This window comes from Xiphophorus maculatus, chromosome 1, assembly GCF_002775205.1.
Source record: "Xiphophorus maculatus strain JP 163 A chromosome 1, X_maculatus-5.0-male, whole genome shotgun sequence".
In the NCBI taxonomy this organism is placed as follows: Eukaryota; Metazoa; Chordata; class Actinopteri; order Cyprinodontiformes; family Poeciliidae; genus Xiphophorus; species Xiphophorus maculatus.
In genome coordinates this window covers 20602145-20621511 of record NC_036443.1, presented here as the reverse complement: position 1 = coordinate 20621511, position 19367 = coordinate 20602145, and the positions used below count along the sequence as shown (strand labels likewise).

General features: G+C 36.6%; 1 protein-coding gene across 2 annotated transcripts; it reads left to right on the top strand.

Moving 5' to 3' along the window:
* The first annotated feature begins 3192 nt into the window (after positions 1–3192).
* On the top strand, positions 3193–18979 carry LOC111609546 (interleukin-17 receptor C-like). Of its 2 annotated transcripts, none has more exons than XM_023338669.1 (16): positions 3193–3582; positions 6291–6318; positions 6414–6536; positions 6855–6911; positions 8553–8650; positions 12149–12254; positions 12334–12366; positions 13230–13357; positions 13441–13503; positions 13582–13639; positions 13743–13966; positions 14366–14413; positions 14525–14576; positions 15382–15477; positions 15561–15599; positions 16734–18979. In XM_023338669.1, exons 1-16 carry the CDS (start codon positions 3472–3474, stop codon positions 17513–17515), a joined length of 2046 nt encoding a protein of 681 aa, XP_023194437.1. In that variant the 5' UTR covers positions 3193–3471; the 3' UTR covers positions 17516–18979. The 2 variants fall into 2 exon arrangements, with proteins under 2 accessions (XP_023194437.1, XP_023194431.1); XM_023338663.1 differs by having other exon boundaries at positions 3194–3582; positions 6852–6911.
* Positions 18980–19367: the final 388 nt, after the last annotated feature.

The following is a 19367-nucleotide window of genomic DNA, read 5'->3' as shown; positions in this document are numbered from 1 at the left end:
GACCAGGACCTTCTTGCTGCAAGACAACAGTGCTACCAACTGCGCCACTGTGCAGCCCTCCTGCAGGAAACATGATCCTTGAAATTGTGAGGTAACATGTCACTGTTGAGCCGCTCACTAGAACCGTTCGTTGCTTGCCCTCACTTGTTTTGCATATCAAAGAGAGACAAACACTCTATCTTGTCCCCCGGATTTCATCATTCAAAACAGAGGCAGCTTTATGCCAACCTCTCGTGACAGAGGCAAAACGAACACCTGCCTTATCTCTGAAAGTATGCTAACCACTATGAAAATGGACTTGCAAATTATTACTTCACTTTCTTCGTGTGTTTCAGTGTTTTCACATGCTGTGACAGCGCAGGTGACGAACTGTATGGGCGCTGCGTGGCGGACACATTTGCATAGGATTGTCTAAACACATGCACATAGCCATTACAGTCTCAGGATTTCCTTTGTTAGAATGCAGCAGCGTTGAGAGATGAAGATGACTGACTTATTTGCAAGTTTTGAGTGTTTTCATGTTATGATCCTGCAAGGTTAACTGTTTTTGCTTTTGACAATTTTGATTATACTGCAGACATACTACCTCCTACATTCAAATTTTAGGTAATGCATTGAGTTTACAACACTTCATTTGTATAATTTGTCACCAGGAGTCATTTGATGAAGATAAATCTATCCCAGTATTAGTTTCTTACTTAAACGTAAGCTGTTACCTCAAAGATCTCAGAGCATTAGAGCAAGAAAAGCATGACTGAGGTACTTTCTCATGTCTATCCCCCTTGTACAAAAGAGACCCATCAAAGGTTAACGGTTAATTTTATGCAAAGCAACTTTAAACTGTAAGCTTACACTGTAGACGCTACAGGATATCTGCAGATGGATATGATTGCCACTTTAGGAAATGTTTGTGCAGCTGTAAGTTTGTTTTCACTGCTTCAGAAAACCATGTTTAGCCTTAGCCTTGCACTGCTGGCATTATAGAACAATGTAGAATAATGAAATGCTTTTGACAGAAAAAAAGTGTACTTTGTGAAATCTCATGTCATGTACCCTGTGTTATATGACATTTATGGGGGATAACGTTTTTACTCTACAGGACCTTGGAAAAATTCACATACCTTGCACATTTTCATAGGCTTTCATGATCGCAAAGTCTATTTTATTTGGATTTTAAATTAACAGAACAACACAGAGTAGTGCGCAGTGGTGAAGTGGAAGCAAAAAAAAAAAAAATAGATCAACTACATCAATGTGACAGATCCAAATCTTGGGATATGGTTTTAAAACTTTTCCTGCTTTTAGCTTCTCCGCAACATAATTTCTGACCTTTCGGCTGGGCTCTTTAGTTGTTTGCTCACTTACATTCCCTATTAAACCTTCGAGATCTTCCACATTACCCAAAGGCAAACTGTAATTATTTTCTGCTTACATTGGAATTTACTTAAAAATATCACAATTAAGGCGATCCTTACAAATGAATATGTGCTGCTTGACGGAGATCAAATATAATCCTAGTAATACTTTTGCAAACATAGTATGCAGATTTTAATTGTCAGGTGTTTAACCTTCCTTGCTGATCACACTCAGACATAATTTAACTGTATCGCCACGATCAAAGGCCACAGTCATAAAATATTATGCAAAAGCCTATACCACACCCATACCTTGATGTTGTTGCATTTTTCAGTATGTTATGAAGGTTGGCTGCGCTTCCCTGGTAGGCCAGTTTACTCTCACGAGTACAAAGGTGTTTAATGTGGAGTTGAGCCAAACCTACAATTTGAAAATTCAACAAACTGTATGTATTTAAGGTCTCAGCATAATTTTGTATTTAAATTTATGGTTGAACCAAACACTGCAGGCACGTCTGCCTGTTAGATAAGCAAGGAAGCAATCAGTTGACCTAACTGATATGTGCATTTAGGTGGAGGCAAGTCATTAAATGTTGTCACCCAACTGAAAAAAACAAACATGTGGTTCCTGCAGAAAAATTCATGACCACAACTAAACTGTCAAATATTTAGCACAGACTGTAAAGTTGTTTGAGATGTTGGCTGTTCAACTACCTTTGTGGGCTGAACAGCTGTGAAAAAGATGGTTAATTAAATTTGCTCTTCTCAGTTTTTAATTTTTTATCTCAGTCCTGGATGATAAAAAATTATCATCCAGATTATCATCCTTGTGCTTATTGTTATGATAACTTTAAACATGCTTGACTCTTCAAACCTTCACTTATTTTGCAATAAAGAGATAGCAAGGCACATTTTCCACTGACTCCTTTATTCATATAATCAAAAAGAAAGAAAAACTGACAGGATTTCTATAAATAAAAGAAGTTCATGATTGATGCTGGAATAAGGTTCTGTTTTGATTCTGTCAGTAAACACTGAATATTTTTCTGGTGGAGGAGTGAATCCTATTTTTATCTGTCTGCAACCAGCAATGTGATCCTAGGAACTAAACAAAAGGGTAATTTATACAAAATGGTACAAAATTTTAACAGAAATTAATTTTATTTGGAAAAGTGGTGCCTTCAAATTTTAAGTCTCACACAATTGTGAAGTGAAAGAATAATGATACAAGATTCAGATTTCATTTTACAAGTAAAGATTTGAATAATTTGTCATTTATTTGTATTCAGTCCCCCTTTTACTCTAATATCCCAAAATAAAATTTAGTGCAAAGACATGCCTTAAAAAGTCCAATAGCCAGCCAGCCAGCCAGCCATGTACAAAAGCAATGGTTAAACATAATAACCATGTTAAATATGGGAAGCCAAGGGTGTGCTGCCTACAACCCTATAAAAAGCCAGAGTTTGGTGGGGTAACTCTTTTTGCATTTGTTCCCTGCAGACCAAGCTGTAAATTTGGCTTGCTTAATAAACATATTCATTACCTTAAGCATGCCTAGCAGAAGTTTTACATATCCATCTCACAGAGGCATATTAACAACAATTAATTAAGACATTGAGTTTCCTCCATATATACTGGTATTTCATATGTTAATCCTTTCATTTCCATAATATTTAAATCTGAGATCTTCTGACAACTTTAAACTTTTACTACCAGAAAGCTCTTGTTTACCCCAAATCCTTCCATGTCCTGAAACATAAATCTTTCACCTGTGTGGCAATTGCTCAGATTTACGTCACAACCTGCACAACTGGATCCGCCCATTTCTCGTCAGAAACCTGTCAAGCTCTGTGAGAAGTCAACAACTTTTCCAAGGTTGCATCTGAGCAGGTAGCTCAACAGCGACATGCCCACGTCCCGGGGCTGTCATTCAATTTGTGCAGTGAAACCTAGTACAGGCGGCTCACGTGTGCGGATCCAACAGCAAGCCTAGCAGCTTGTTTTCTTCTTGGAAATATAGTTCCGCTGAGGCATAGTGGTGCTCTATGGACGAAACGGTCAAGGAGAAGCTGGAAAAAGAGGATTAAAACGTCCCTGTCGGCTTCGAGCGGAAAATATGACTCCCTTTCTGCGCATGGGAGCGCATGTTGTGGCTGTGCTCATTGTGTGGCAGCTCCTGTCAGCAGGCGCGCAGGAAAAGGACACACCTGAACTACTCTGCGGCCAGGTAACCGAATTAACCGACATGATCAACTTAAGCTTTAAAATTACACCTAATTGGTCTATTTCTGCTTCATAAATGTATAATGTGTGATAACATAGTTCGCTAAAGTTGTTTGATAGTGCTATGTATTGACATTACTGTTTTATGGGTCGGAATTCAGAAAAGACGCGCATCCAGGCAGGGATCAAAGTTTAATGTCCATTACTTATTTAACTGTCCTGAGCGTGACACCTTACCCCTCTGTTCTGCGGGGTAAGGCGCTCTGACCAAGTTACTTTCACACAAAACCGCTAAACGTCTGAGTAGTATGAAACAGCCTTCTAAAATTAAATTGTCATTTTCAGCGTCTCTTCATAAAAAAGTTTTTTTTTAAACTTTTTTTGTAATGACTGTACCTACTAAATGCACTTTGAGAAGTTAGAACATCACCTAAAAGTTTATTATTTCAAATCAGTAAGAGGAGCTCCGGTATTATGCAGGTTCATTAGACAGGGTGATACATTTCATGGATAATTGTGATCATTAACTTACTCTTTATGATTCAGTTTCTGTGAATATTAGATTAGGACTCATTTTAAATTCGTTTACATATTAAAATTTTGCTTTACAATGACTTAAATCATTGGAGGCACTGACTGACTTTTCAATTTTCCATTAAGTCTGTTTGGAGTGCTGTATTGTGGAAAGTTGAGTGAAAGAAAAAAGTATGGAAAGAAAATGCCCAATCAACAGAAATAACTTCAGCCTTCAGAGAACTATTTAAGATTTTGGTGGAGATTCACCCTTCACAGACTGTATTGTAACTGTTGCATTCCTTGTAATCCTCTACTGGAACAGAGATAATGCCTGAAGTGTTTTGGTCTCAGTAGTTGGCTGATGCCTGTTTATTCCCTCCGGTGTGAAGATAGCTGTTTGGTGTGCTGAATCCAAGCGTATAAATATAAATTTGAGTGACAGGAAGAAAATGCAATTTCAAAAGTACACAAGCAACAGGTTGGAGTCTTAGTAGTTGCTTTGCACAAACACAATATGTTTTGTTTTTTCTTACAGATTTACAGAGCAAGTTAATTAAAAATATGTGCTTGGAGCTGACACCTGAAACTGGTTGTACTAAAATTAGTTGAGTGGAAACAATTTGTACAATAAACACTGATATAGAATCAAACCAAACTGCGGAAATCTGGGATGTGCTTGTTTTGACACTGTTTCCAAGTGATAATCTGGCATAAATTATTATTTACTTATTATTTACAGCAACAGCCTTCTGTAGTCACACATTTTTGGGGGGCGGGGGATAAAAACACATCTGTCACCAGCACTCTGCTCTGATTTAACCCAAATCTGTCAGACATGCTATAAAAATAAATGGTTAGTTGTAAATTACACCCACCAAAACACATTCAGTAAGAGAAGAAAGCGGGGAAATAACAGATGAGAATAAAGTGGAATTAAGGAGAAAACTAAAAGTATTTAAATTTGAGTTACTTAAAATTGAGGTAATTTGATTTTCCAGGAACAATTTTTTTCTTAATGTGATCCAGAAATGAGCTTCATGTCACCTTTGAACAATTTCCGAGCTCCTAAAAACACAGAACCCTCCATTTTTACTGGCACACCTGGCAAAGATGTGGTAAAACCTTCAAACTATTTGCTGCTCTGCAGATGCAGTAATAACAAGATGATACAGTTCCCTAAAATTCAGCCTCTGAGATCTTTTTACCATCCTTGATGTGATCCATAATGGGAGAATAAAGTATTTTTACAGCCTTTCGTTTCACAATTTCAGTTGTTTCAAACTTTTTCATCATTATCCAGACTGTAGATATTGAAAATAATAGGCGAGTATCTTCTTGAGTTATGTAGATCAATAGATATCTGCCTGACCTAAACGCTTGTTCTCTTGTCTTTCTCTTTTGGCACATGTTTACCAGAGGTTAGCTGTATATATTCCTCTCTTCTTTTACCATAGATAGTTTATGCATTGTTGAGCACAGGAGAAAAACATGAAAAAAAGCTTGTTTAAAAACAAACAAACAAACAAAAAAACCAGGTAAATGCTGTTTTTATGCAATGGGTTGATTTTTTTTCTTCCAAAATAACAAAGTCTCCCAGCCTTAGCTTTTTTTTTAAAATGTAAAAACCACTTTTTATGGGTGAACAGGAAAAACTAATAGAGTTTGTGGAGTTTATGACTCATGGCTGAGGTAACTGACACAGTCACTTAAAAAACCCTGCCGACTAGAGACATCAAACATGAAACCAAATTTCAAATACTGTTTTTTGTTCATGTTTTTTCAGATGACAGCTCTATGAAAAGTGTTGTGATAACCTTACACCCACCAATCACATTCAATAAGAGAAGAAAACTGGGAAATGTACTAAAAAAATGATTTAGTGCATTTTTTCTGTTGTTTGTCATAAGGTGGAATGAAGTTCAGAAGCTTTAGGAAGCTGTGAAGCTTTTATGAAAACTGCATTATAATTGTAAACAAATATAACCTCAGATTTTACAAGTCCACAGAGTCTATAAAATTTTTTAAAAGCCAGGTTGAAATTAAGTTTTACTCTTGTCTTGTTCACAAATAAGCTGTAGTGGTTTTGTTCTTGTATAAAACATGTGAACACCTGTTAAGCCAGTATTTATTGTTGATGTGCTTTGTAGGTGTGGTTCATTAACATTTCTCTTATATCTTTTTTTTCCTCGCCTCCAGGGTCTCTCTGACTGCCACATGACCAAAGGTAGCTGCATGACATCTGTTGTAAATGTGCTTCTGTTTTATAATGACAAGCTCGCACGCCCGCAGTTGGTCTAAACAGACGCTCTTTGTCTTCAGTGTCTTTCAGAGATGCCCCACCTGATCCATATGGCTCTCTAAATATTACACACTTTCAGCTTAACGCCACTCACTGCCACTTGGTCTGTGAACCATGTCTACAAATTAAAATCAGTCTCCAGGGTAACTTCAAATATTTATTTTCTAAAAGATATCTATCTATCTATCTATCTATCTATCTATCTATCTATCTATCTATCTATCTATCTATCTATCTATCTATCTATCTGTCTATCTGTCTATCTGTCTATCTGTCTGTCTGTCTGTCTATCTGTCTATCTGTCTGTCTGTCTGTCTGTCTGTCTGTCTGTCTGTCTGTCTGTCTGTCTGTATTTTCTGTTGTAGCTTTTTGCTGCAGCACTGTGGCTTCTGTTGTTGCTTCTGCAGTATTTAGTAATACTGTTTTCTTTGCTGATATAATTACCGTACATGTTGCAGTAGGTGCAGATTTCGAAAAGCAGAGTCCTGACGGATCAGGTGACGACAGCGATGAAGAAGGTATGAAATAAACTCTTAAGGAGGGTAGTTAAAGCTCATGTCACATCATTGGTGCTCCCAGTAAAGGTGTGTAAGAAGTTGTAAAATTGTAGAAAATTATTGCCTTACCACATTGACTGGTGGGGAAATGTTGAAAAGTAATTATTTTAGATAAATTGTCAGTGCCTCATTTAATTGCTCATTAATATTTGATTGAAACTACTAGGTTATGTTTGGAAATGGGAGAGCTCTTAGTTGTCTTCCACAAGATTTCACAGAACTGGAGTGAATAAAGGGTCCTGGTCCTCCCATATGTTCTCTTCTCTTTATTCACCTCATATGTTTTTTTATTATTATAGGATTTAGGTTTTGGGAATGAGCTGGTGATGTACTGAAGTAGACTTTTGTTTCCGATAAATCATATCTATCTTGATGTGGTTATTTGCTCTGGCTCATTATCGTACCAAAATATCCAAATGATGACCCATTTTCAGTTTACTGGCAGTGAAAACTGATCTTCCCTTAAAGTCAAAAGTCAAAACTTCTAGGGCCATCAGAGAAGAAACAGTCCCACAGTTTGATGGAATCTACACTATGTATAACAGAGGCCATGAGGTGCTTTCCCCATATTCATCCTGTATTTCCTACCAAACTAATTTGGAGGGTCTGTTCATCAAATGTGGATGATGCTAGTCTCAGCTGACTCAAACACTCTGTTGAGTTAAATTCATTATGTTTGTAACTCAACTCAAACTGTTGTATAACACTAACGGTTCCAACTTATTTAACCAAATCAGTCCAATCATATAGATATAATCACACTCAATTACATGAATTTTATAATATATTACAAATTTCAGGTTTAAGTCCCAATAGCATTTGGCAAACTCTACAAGTTCAGGCTTGTGATGGTATCAACGATTTCTTCCCGACATGTAGATCTTATCTAATGGTAGTTAGTGACCTAAGACGCCACTCCTTCCAGCAATTATTTATAGTAAGATTTTTTTAAACTCCATCTTCATGGTGGTAAGATGAACTTGGACCTTTATCCAGCCAATTACGTGACAGTCTCATGTGTTTTAAGCTGTTTGCTCTGAATCGAAGTGTGAGCAGGTTGAGATGATCTCTTTCTTTAAGGGCAAATCTTAGTTCTTGATGGTCAGTACAAGTCTGTTTGTGCTGACCACCATAACATAGTTACCTTTAGTTACATGGCTGGACTAATATCCAAGTTTATCTCACCACCAGGAGCCAGAGGGCTAAAACCCGCCTCCTGGCTCTAATTAGTTGTTTGTAGTTATCACTAGGAGAAGGCGAAGGAGTTAGATTTTTTTTTCCACAGATTAACTGTCTCATACCATACTGTCATGACAATCAACAAATATGTAAAATATATATATATATATTTATAAAAGTTACATGAAGTAAGGTGATTTTTCCTCTATTGATTATATTAACACACTTACCAGCAAACCTCCAGATGAGCTTATTTAAAAAGGTTTAATTTTTCTGACATACAAAAGATAACCAAATTTTCAGTCCTCTGTGTGTCTTTACTAGGAGTGCTAATATTGTGAATGACACTGTAGTTGGCTCTTTATAATAACTGGGTCTCTTTATACTGTAATTTATATAACATTTGTTTTCTTTGTCTTGTAGCTATTGTGAAAGTCTGTCTCTCCTTGCCGGGTTCCATCGATATCTGCAGGGCAATCCGTTTTAAACCAACCTACAGGAGCGCGTCCTCCAAATATGAGGTAAGCCTTGTATAAAAGATAGCCTCAAGAACAGTCCTGGTAAAAGGACACCTTCATTGAAGTCAATGGTTTTACATAGACTTTACATAGCAAGCTTTATTAAAATTATTCATCTAATCCTCTTCTGGTGTTGCAGTTTGCAACGCACAACCTCTGGTGAACAACACTAGATCACATGCAACCCTTTAACACAAATTCAACAAAAAGTCTCAACGCAGAGGAAATGTATTGAAAATTTAACCCACCTGTACTTTTTCCACAGGAATTCTTACAGTAGATACTGTAGAACTGGGTTTAGTTGATTAAAAATACAATCAATCAGCTGATCAGCAGGAACTTGAAGCAGATCCATGTAAGCAAACTTTCTAGGACTCCAGTAATGATCTTAGAAAAGTAATTGTTGCCGTCCATAAATCTGACAACGGTTAGAAGGTTCTCTGTTCATTGGCATTGAGAGAGATGGCTCTAATAAACTGAAAATATTGAGGAGAGCACTCAAACTTTTCAGAAGTGGACATTCTACCAAATTAAGAGTGAATTCATGAGGTGAATCAAAAGGTTTTTCTGAACTTGGAGGAAAATCGATAGCAGAGTGGCAAAAAATTTAAAGGTTTTAGAAGGGTTCAGTCAAGTCCAGGCCTTGCCTTGACTAAAATGCTCTGATAGGACCTTAAGATAGATCTGCATACAACTTTTGAAACAACTCTTTGAGTAAAGAAAGGGCCATAAATTCCTCCACTACAATGAGCGAGACTGATAAGATTATCCAACTGATCAGAGCTAGAAGTACTGCAAGCAGCTGAATCTCTGAGTATGTTTAGCTTTTTGAGCACAGCTTTTAAATTTTGGTTTAATTTGGGTCTCAAATAAATGAAATGAACTATGCTTCTTAAAGGATTAAAAAAACCTTGTTTCTAAATATTTACATATTTTATAAACAGTACTTAATTTTAACTATGATAGTAGATAATGGTCCCTAAAGATCAAAGGTATTTATTCTGCCGGTGACAGGCGGAAGTCTCTCTTTTCCTACTAATTCTATTTTTTGAGAAATTATTCCCGTTGACTTCTTCCTGGTAAATTGATATCATCCTCCTACGTGGCGTCATTGTGTGTTTGAAAAAAAAAAAGAACGAACATAACGAAACATGTAGACATGAGTTTTTAAAGCAACTCCCTGGAGCAGAAGCAGAAACATGTTCAAACATCTTGTGGGCAAGACGTTTTTGCTTTGCTGAGTTCATTAAATTCTTTGGAAACTCATGCAGTTGAATGCCCAGAAACTATTACCAACTGCACTTTGTCGTGGTTTTTAAAAGTAAATTGTAAAATTTTATACGTACAATATTACCTCAAGTACAATATTCAATAAATGTGTGGTACAAATGGACTAGTCTGAGCAGAAATTCTCAAGTTTACAGTAAGGATATATTAATTCATTTTGTTAATTTGACTTTTATTGTTCTTGCTGCATTTATTTTTGTTTATGCTGCTGAATTCTTTAAATCGAGTAAGATAAAATTGCTCAGAAAGAGGGAAAGATAGATATATCGTTAGAATATCGTAGGGTGAAAAGCGCCACCTGATTAATTTTAGTATATCTTTAAAAACAGATGTAATCAAATTTTGTTGTTTAAGCTAAGGATCCCTGAACAAGGAAGTCAAGTAAAGCTATTTTTATTCTGCTTTCTTTGTAGTAGAATAAATATATGATGTTTCTTATCTACTCTCTGAATCTATGTGTTCTTGTTCATCTCATGTTGAGCCAAACTTTCTTAGACAACAGAAATATTAAAATCAACCTATAAGGGTTTAATTTTATCTAACTAATTGCTGCAGAGCTTCTCTTCCTTATTGGAGTTACAGTTTTCCTCTTCTTCCTGTTACTAATCATTGCTGGAAGCCCTTTAGTGAACTTCTGCCTACTTCTTATATAATTATAGTCTATCATCGTTATTGGGCTGTTACAAAGTAATTAAGTACTACTTGAAATTATTTTAATGTTTAAAATTATATTTTTTTAAAGAAATATAGTTATTGTGATTGTTTTATTTAGAATGAACATCCATATAAGTGACTGGTTTCAGATGAATGTACATATTTCTAATCTATGCTTACTATATTTACCTTGGCTTGTACAGCAGCCTCATTTGAGAACAGCCTCATTTGTTTGTGGCACAGATTCAACAAGAAATCAGTTGGAGATGATTTGAGCTTTGTAACGCATTACTATGTTAAAGTAGACATCAAGTTAGGAACAATACGACTTTGGTGAGACTCTGTTAGGAATGGGGAACGTAGACTGAAAATTTTATTACTAGAATTTGTGGTATGTATTGTCATAGCTGTAAAAGTAGTCACAAAAATATTTATAGCTTCTTTGTAATCTCTCAGTATGTCACTGAAGTTCAAGCCCAATAAATATAAAAACTGCTGATAAAATCATACCTAACAGTATGATTCTTTTTTTTTTTACTCTTTATAATCTTTATCAGAAAAAGATTTCTGATAAAACCTGCAGACATAACACAGGTTACGTCTGCTGGTTATGCACACATAATCTGCATTTTATCAAATATTTGAATTTATGGTTCCACATGGAAATCGTAAAAGCAAAAGAACATAGTAAAAGTAGCAATCCTGCCAATAGTCTTAAGTTTTTGAAGTTTTCTGATGTCATTTATTTTTATCATGAAAAATCAAAATTCTTATCATGGTAAGAAATGTTTCACCATAGTGATAATTGATATGATGATTGCCCAATTCCAAGACTGCAAATGCACTGTACAAAGTGCCAGCTGGCAGAGAAGCTCTTCTTCTTCAACTTTCAACATGTTGTGTGTATGGATGGTATTGCACATACCCTGGTTGTAATTAGCGGTTATTTAAGTTTCTTTTACTTTTCTAACTTTTTGAGCTATGATGCAAATTATCCTCTTGCATCAATAATTTGTTCTTACTCACACAAGAACTGCTTCTTGTTTGCTTACCTTTTTTTGGACTCAGATATCATGGCTGTGCATTAAAATCCAGATCAGCTGTTTTTGAAATCCTCAGACTGGGATCATCTGCATGCTGCATTTAAAGTAGCTGAAATTTACTTTATAATTTTAATATAGTTTCTTCCTAATTGTGTTGTTCTAGATGATGTACAGACTTTAAATGACCTTCAAGTGGTCAAAATATTACTAGTTATTTAAATTGAAAAACAAGATTCAACTTCTCTGCTATCTCAATTATGACCTCTTCCTAAAGTGAGTAAAAATTCATTGGAGCAGACAGACCATCTGTATGGTGCAGCATGAGATAAAGTTATGTTACCAAGAGTACACAATAAATGTTTTGAACGGTTCAAATGTGACTGACGGCAGCCTAGCACGTTCGTAAAACAGTGTTATTTAAAGTGTCTGGATGTCATTTAAAAATGCAATGCAGATATACAATGGATTGATGAGGGTGTAAAAGTTTACATTGGTTTCATATTTTCGGCTAACACAGTTGCTGCTGATAGAGAAAGTGGATTTTGAGGCTCCTGTTGTGGTCACAGCCGATTCAAAGGAAACACAAATCGTCAAAAATATCACATTTCCTGCACCTAAAGAAGGTGAGTTAAAATGCTGTAATTTTATTAAAACAAAAAACAGCAGAATCAGAGAGTTCATTTTCCTTCCTCTTTCTTTCAGTCTGCCCCTTAAATCTCTTTCAAGAGCTCCACGGTAAGAGATTAAAATTTCACAAATACAATTGTCCACAAAAATCTAAAGAAATGTTACATTCGGTTTTGTATTCTGTGGGCTGATGATACAAAAGCAGAGCCTTTTTTAAGATGCACGTTTCATTAAAAGTACAGTAGAGTTTCTCTGTACAGACAGAGAAACATGGAGACAGTAGTGTGATGGTGTAGGGTGCTTTTCTGCTTCATGACCTCAACGACCTGCTGAAATTGATGGAAGCATATCGGATCATCAGTTTTTTAGATTAAGCTCAAGAGCGTTTGAGTTAAGCAGCACGACAGTGGTCTGAAGCACATCAATTAGTCCACGTCTGAATGAATTAAAAAATTAAAGGAAGATTTTGGGTAAGCCTTGTGAAAGTCCAGACTTAAATCTGGTTGAGATGCTTAAAATTTTTTAATGTGGCTTAATTAAACCACTTCTGCAAAGAAAAGCAGGTCAAACTCCCTTACAGCAATTTAAAGACTGATTGCCAAGTATCACAAATGGTTGAGGCCAATTTGTTGCATTCAGCTTTTAGGTTTAGAGAGGGAAGTTGTTTCTCACATGGACTAATGGTGGCTTTTTCCCCCCTTAATTAATGAAAAAAACAAATCATAATTTAAAAACTTTTTGCATGTTTTTAAATGCAAAAAGTTTTAATGTTCATTATAACAATTGTTATCTTCAATTGTTATAATGAAGATGACAAATGTATGTATCTTTTTCTGTACTTTGTGATTTTTTTAAGATAAAACATTATCTGGAATCATTTGTTTGTTTGTCCTAGCACATGTGGTCACGCAATGCATTTAAAAAAGGACTACAGTCAGTTGTTTGCAATGACTGACGTGTTCCTCTCCCAGTTCCCAGGTTCCATGTAAATGACACAGAAAGCTCGGTCCGGCTGCAACTGCAAAATATTCCTCCCACACAAGAGAAGGTTTATTGGGTAATGGAATGGGATGGCGTATCTGGACAGCCGCTTATGTGGGTAAGTCATCCCTAAAGTGTTCATGCACACATTTCAAAATGTTCAACAATAGTTTCGCCTGTGTAATTTTCTTGTCTGTGCAGCCCACTGGCGAGAGTGAAACAGTTATTCCATCATATCTCATTGCACCATGCCTATGCTTCCTGGTAACTAGAATTTTAACTCGGAAAAATATTCATATACATAAGATGAAAGGAATGATTAAAACGTGACTATTTTTGTAGGCATGGTTTGACAGTAAAAACACGAAAGGGAAGTACTGTCCTTTCACAAAGAAAACAGGTGAGAGCTGTTTCCTGATGTTGCTGTCCGATCTTATCTGCTTCGTGATGAATTGGTTCATGGAATATGACGTCCCATTTTCTGCTTTTTATTTTTTTAATAGACGCTCTGAGAAGAATGCAGCACAACATGTCTGTGACGATGGTGGAGTCTCCGTTAAGGATTGGGGAAACGGGACTGAGCTGGAATGTAACCTCTCCCTGTAAAGTGCAGGCAGAGGTGCAATTGTGCAAGAAAGACATGGCAGGGGGCCAGTGTGAAGAAGTGACAGGGTCCAAACAGCAACTCAAGACTACTGGTTGGACTGCGACGCACAGAGTACACTGGGTAAGAAAACATCTCTCAATATGCCACACCCTCCGTTCATAAAGTAGATGTCAAAATTTTGTGCCTCAGTCAAAATGACTTATGCTGACGAATGTTTGGAATCAGTCAAACTTTTAATGGTGTAACTGTCGACCTGGAGACCTATAAAGATTACAATTTAAATGATTCGTATAAAAGAAAAGGCATTGTTTGCTTAATGCCTGGCATGAAGTCATTTTACAAGTCAGGCAGCATTGTTGTCTGAGGAGATGTCCTTGTGCACCACATGTCAGACATCTGCGGTGTGGTTACATCTGTTCCTGCCAGTATTTCAGACATCTTTGTGCTTTCAGATCATTTTGAGATCTATTTATTATACTTATTAATTTGCATTTTAATTTATTCCTTTTGTCTTTTCAGCAAACAGGGGAGTTCTTGCTCCAGCCACACCCTCAGCTTTGTGTGCAGGTACCATTTGTACTTTTTTCCTCAATAAATCCTCTCTGTTTTTAACATGGTTTAAACATGGTTTGTACTGAACCATTGAACCTACAATCACTTTAAACCATTATATTATAGGTTAAATCTGAATGGATGGTCTCGTTCTCAGAGCCCCAGTGTCCATTTGAAAGTAAGAATTCAAACTACTACATAATCTTAAAAACAATGTCCAATGTTTATTTTTATGTGGATCATTTAATGAATTTTATTGTACAGTTTATGCCTAAGAAAAACATGTTTACTGCCAAACTTTACTGCCTCACTGTTGCTCTCTTTGTCATGTTTTTATAAAGTAGGCCACACTGAACTCACTAATAAACATGAAACCTTGAGCCACCAAATTTTGATAAAGTGACATCAGCAGCTCACTAGAGAAGGATATTGAGCAGCATCAGCTACTGCCTCTAATGCCATAGAAAAGGGAAAATACAGAAAGAAGTGTGTACATTGGGAATGATTTTGCTATTTTTTATCTATAGCTAAAACTTAACTTGACTCATTTTCAGGAGAAGCACTAAAAACTTTATATCCCTGTGGGTGGAGTTGGCGTGAAAAGTTTGATGACAGTTGGCTTTGTTGAATAATCTTTAATAAATGGTCCTTGTCTTTGGACCATCTTTGGCAACTATAAGCAGTTAAAATGCCTTAATTGAAAATTGTGCTAATTGTGCTATAACTGGCTGACTTGGGTGTAATCTGCCATTTTGACATAATATGACAATGACAGCATGTTTCATTAAAGGTAACCGTGGCCAACAAAAGACTGATTGTCACCGTTAAATGAAGCAGTAAAGTTAATGAAAAACAAGATTTGTACGAGTGTCAAAACATTTGACTTTCACTGTACATTTACAATCTCATGATGTGGTTGAAATCTTAGACACAATCTTATGAAGGCTTCTTGAGTTTTTGAAATTTATTTTGTTTTATTTTAGCACATCGAGAGAGATGGATTCTTTCACTTCTCGTCGGATTTATCCTGATATGTTTAGCTATACTTGGAGTCTATTTGATACAAGGCGTTCTGAAAGGTTGGCTTCTTTATTATACAAAACTGAATGTCTCTTGCGGTTAGTATGAAAACGTCTCAATGTTATTTCTGCTTTTTCTCCAGGATATGTTTGGAGATGGTTGAAGGATGATGACGTCAAAGGTTTGTCTAGCTCTTGTTTTCTGTTTACGTCGACAAAAAAACAACCCTTTTGCTGATGTTACAATTCCTTTAAAAACTAGTCTTACTGCTTAAAATTTTTGCTTTAAACACAAATTTCTGTTTGTTTTATTTGAATTTTATGTTGTAGATACAAAGTAGCGCATAGTTGTAAAGGAAAAGAAAAAGTATTTTTGAAAAATTAAAATAATCAACCAAAGTGTAATTAAATCTCAATCTAGCTTTTCTGTGATGCTTAGAGGTTGTTTGAGGAGATAAGTGAATAAACAGCATCACTGCAGACTAAGGAACATGCCTGCTAAAGATAAAGTTGTAGAAAATATTAAATCAAAGTTTTAAAACAATACTGCAAACTGCAAACCTACCAACTGTACTTATCTGTAGAGGAAATCAAAGAGAAAATTGGCCATTGTAACTATGAAGGAGATGCAGTGAAGCCACACTGTCTACAGTGTAACCATTAGTCGTCCATTCCACAAATAAGGGCTAATTTAGTGAGAGTGCCAAGAATCCAGCTATAAGAAGTTCTGTTTATGGTTTTTGCCATAAAAGAAACAGCTGTGAATGATTACCTTCGAGCAGCAAACATAAATATACAACAACGGAGGAGTGAGTAAGAATAATGTAAATCCAATGCTTTAAAATGGCAACGTAAAAGTCCAGACATTAATCAAATGGAGAATATGTGGAAACCTTTTGAAAATACCCCCTGGCAGCTTTAATTGCAGTGAAAGTTTTCCTTCAAAGTATTGGCACAAATATATTCTACACTTTTCATGTTTTTATTTGTTCAGAAACTTGAAAAGTATCTAATATTTTTTTCTCCACTTTACAACCATGGACTTCTTAGTGTCCGTCTACAGAAAATTACAATAAAATTCATAAATTTATATTTATCATGTGACAAAATATGAAACAGTTTTTCAAGGCAGTGCAGAAGTGAGATTTTTAATTTATACCAGTTGTATAGTTCAGGTGAGATTTTTTTTTTTTTTTTACTCTGTGACTTAAAAAGTACATTTAGTGTTAATTTATTACGACATGCATTATATTCAACAAATATTTATTTTGTCTTGTGATTGAAAACAGCCAGCACGAATGTTTTCTTTCTTTCAGGTGCTGTGGGTGGCGGTCATGTGATGCTGCTATATCCGCCTGATGATGACAAGCGTCTCCCAGAGCTCCTATGTCACTTGGGTTCATCTCTTCAGGCCCTGGGCTTCACCGTGTCTCTTGACCTCTGGAGCCAGGGCGAACTCAGCGTGCTCGGCCCCGTGCCCTGGCTCCACTCGCGACTGGACCGTCTGAAGCGGCAGGGCGGTAAGGTGGTGCTAGTCCTAACCCAGACCACGTGGACCAGAGCGGAGGAATGGGGAGCCCGCAGCTGCGAGAACAATGAAGAGAATGTCAGAGGAGCGGAGGGGGACTCTGCCTTGTCCCGGCACGTGGATGTTTTTGGCGCCTCGCTGAGCTGTATTCTTGCAGACTATTTACAGGGCCGTGCAGGCGAGCGGTTCATGCTGGTGCAGTTTGAGTCACTCCCTCCTGCACCTCCAGGTGGTTACCGACCGCTTCCAAGGCTTTTTTGTGGACTCCATCTCTACAGTCTTCCATCCCAAAGTCTGGGCTTTCTGACTGAGCTGGCGGGCTCCAAACAAATCGCCTCAGCATCAGCAAGGCGGAAAAGGGCAGGGGGGCTTCGAATGGCATCCAGAGTGTTTGCCAAAAAGCTGTCGGGGTTCACCGCAGGGACAAATGTGTTGCATCTTGCTGGTGTATCTCCAGGCTGTGTTGGGCGGGAAGAGGAAGACTCTGGGGAAACACTACTCTTAGAACCAAATTTAATCACACCACCGTCCAGTCCTGATACAGTGGTCGGTAAAATGGATTGGGTCTGACAACTAGAGAGGATCGTAAAGGACAAGTTATGGGAGGCTCCAGTGTACCTGGAGTTGAGTTGATACCTCAATTAATGCACAAATATATCAATTTTCTGTTTGTGTTATCCTTACTGTGTCGTGGGATGCTGATGCTTGATGATCTCCAAGTGTCTCCAGAAGTCATTGAACAGAAGGCAGTTAAGAGTTAGGACACAACTGCATGACATTAGAACATCTTTCAGTGGAAATAATATTGGTAAGTATTGGATTGATGATATCAGTTACGATATGCCTAATATTTTCCTTCTTGTCTCTATTGTCTGTGCTTCTTACACTCTGTGATCTTTAGCATTTTGGGTCAATGTTATTAGTGTCCAGTGAGAGTATTTGCTGCAGTGAGGCCGTGTCCAACTAGATTAATATTGGAAGAAAATGCAATTTCATAAGTCTTGGAATATATTATCTGGAATTATTTCACTCCAAACAGTCCTTTGAAATATGATTATTGCGCACATTGATATTGCGATAATTTGCAATATATTGTGCGGACTAGGTTAGGTTGCTGATCCAGGACATGGCAACACAGAAACACAAAAGGCAAACAATCACACAGACATGTACCGCCACCTGGGGGGACTTGAAAGAAAAACTTGGCACACTTAGTTTGGACAATGTGAAGAAAGTGAAGTAACTGGAGAAAACCCACACCTGCACAGGGAGAAAATTTGAACTCAGAGTTCAGAAAATACATACGAACACCTGCAGTTAGTTTGAAGAGACCAGTGAACCATGTTTCTGAACTTAGGGAGGAATCTGGCATGTCTGGAAGAAAACACTCGTGCATGAGGACAACATGGAAATTGCTTTAGGACATGTTGAAGCATCATATTGTTCAACAGTTTTGCTAGTTAGGTTTATCAAACAGTAATATCAGCTTGATAAGCCTGGATGCTATGTGTTTAGCAGCAAGAACAGTTTTATATGATAAATATTAGATCAGTAAAGCTTGAGCAGCTAACTCTTAAGAGAAACATGATCCAGCACTGAAACATGATACTACCTGGAAAAACAAAATGCATTAAAAATAGAAGATATTTTTAGGAGTTTGCAAATTATGTTTGTGATCTTGAAAAAGCAAAATGGCATTAACACAAAACCTCAAAAAGAGCATTTTCAGTGTAGCATGCTCTTGATATTTATACCAACCTTTCCAGAGGCACTGTGTGTATTTAAGTCATTTTACCTGTACATGATGTTCTTGCAATTCATCTGGACAGTAAAAACCCTACAATTCATGAAAGAAAAAATTTATATATATGAGAGACTACACATGTAAATATGCTATATGGTTTGCTCAGGAATTCTGAGTTGGTTTTATACTGTGATTTCTTTTAAATGTTTTAATATGGGATTGAATAAAGCATTATTGTACTTGTCTATAAACAGTTATTGCTCATATCTGAATAAATAACAGAAACTTTATTTTGACTTACTACAATTTCACAATAAAAGTTATTTGAATGTTACAACATAGATTATAGCACAATAAAGCAGTTTTTAAAAACAACTGAGAGAGACGTACCAGTCAGCAAACATCACTTTGGTTGTATGGATAATATGGAGCACTGCAGATGCAGTGTATGAGTCGGATAAAACAATACTCAAGAGAAGCGCTCATTAAACATGTTTTTACTCAACATTAAAAAAGTAGCCATCCAAGAAATTATTTACATAGGTGAGCTTTTTATAGCTGTGAACATTACATCTGATACATTGTAAAATTGTGTAAGCAGAGACAAAAAAATACATTTAAAGTACAAATATGACTACAAAGCAAAATTAGGTAGAACAAACACTTTTTCTAATCATT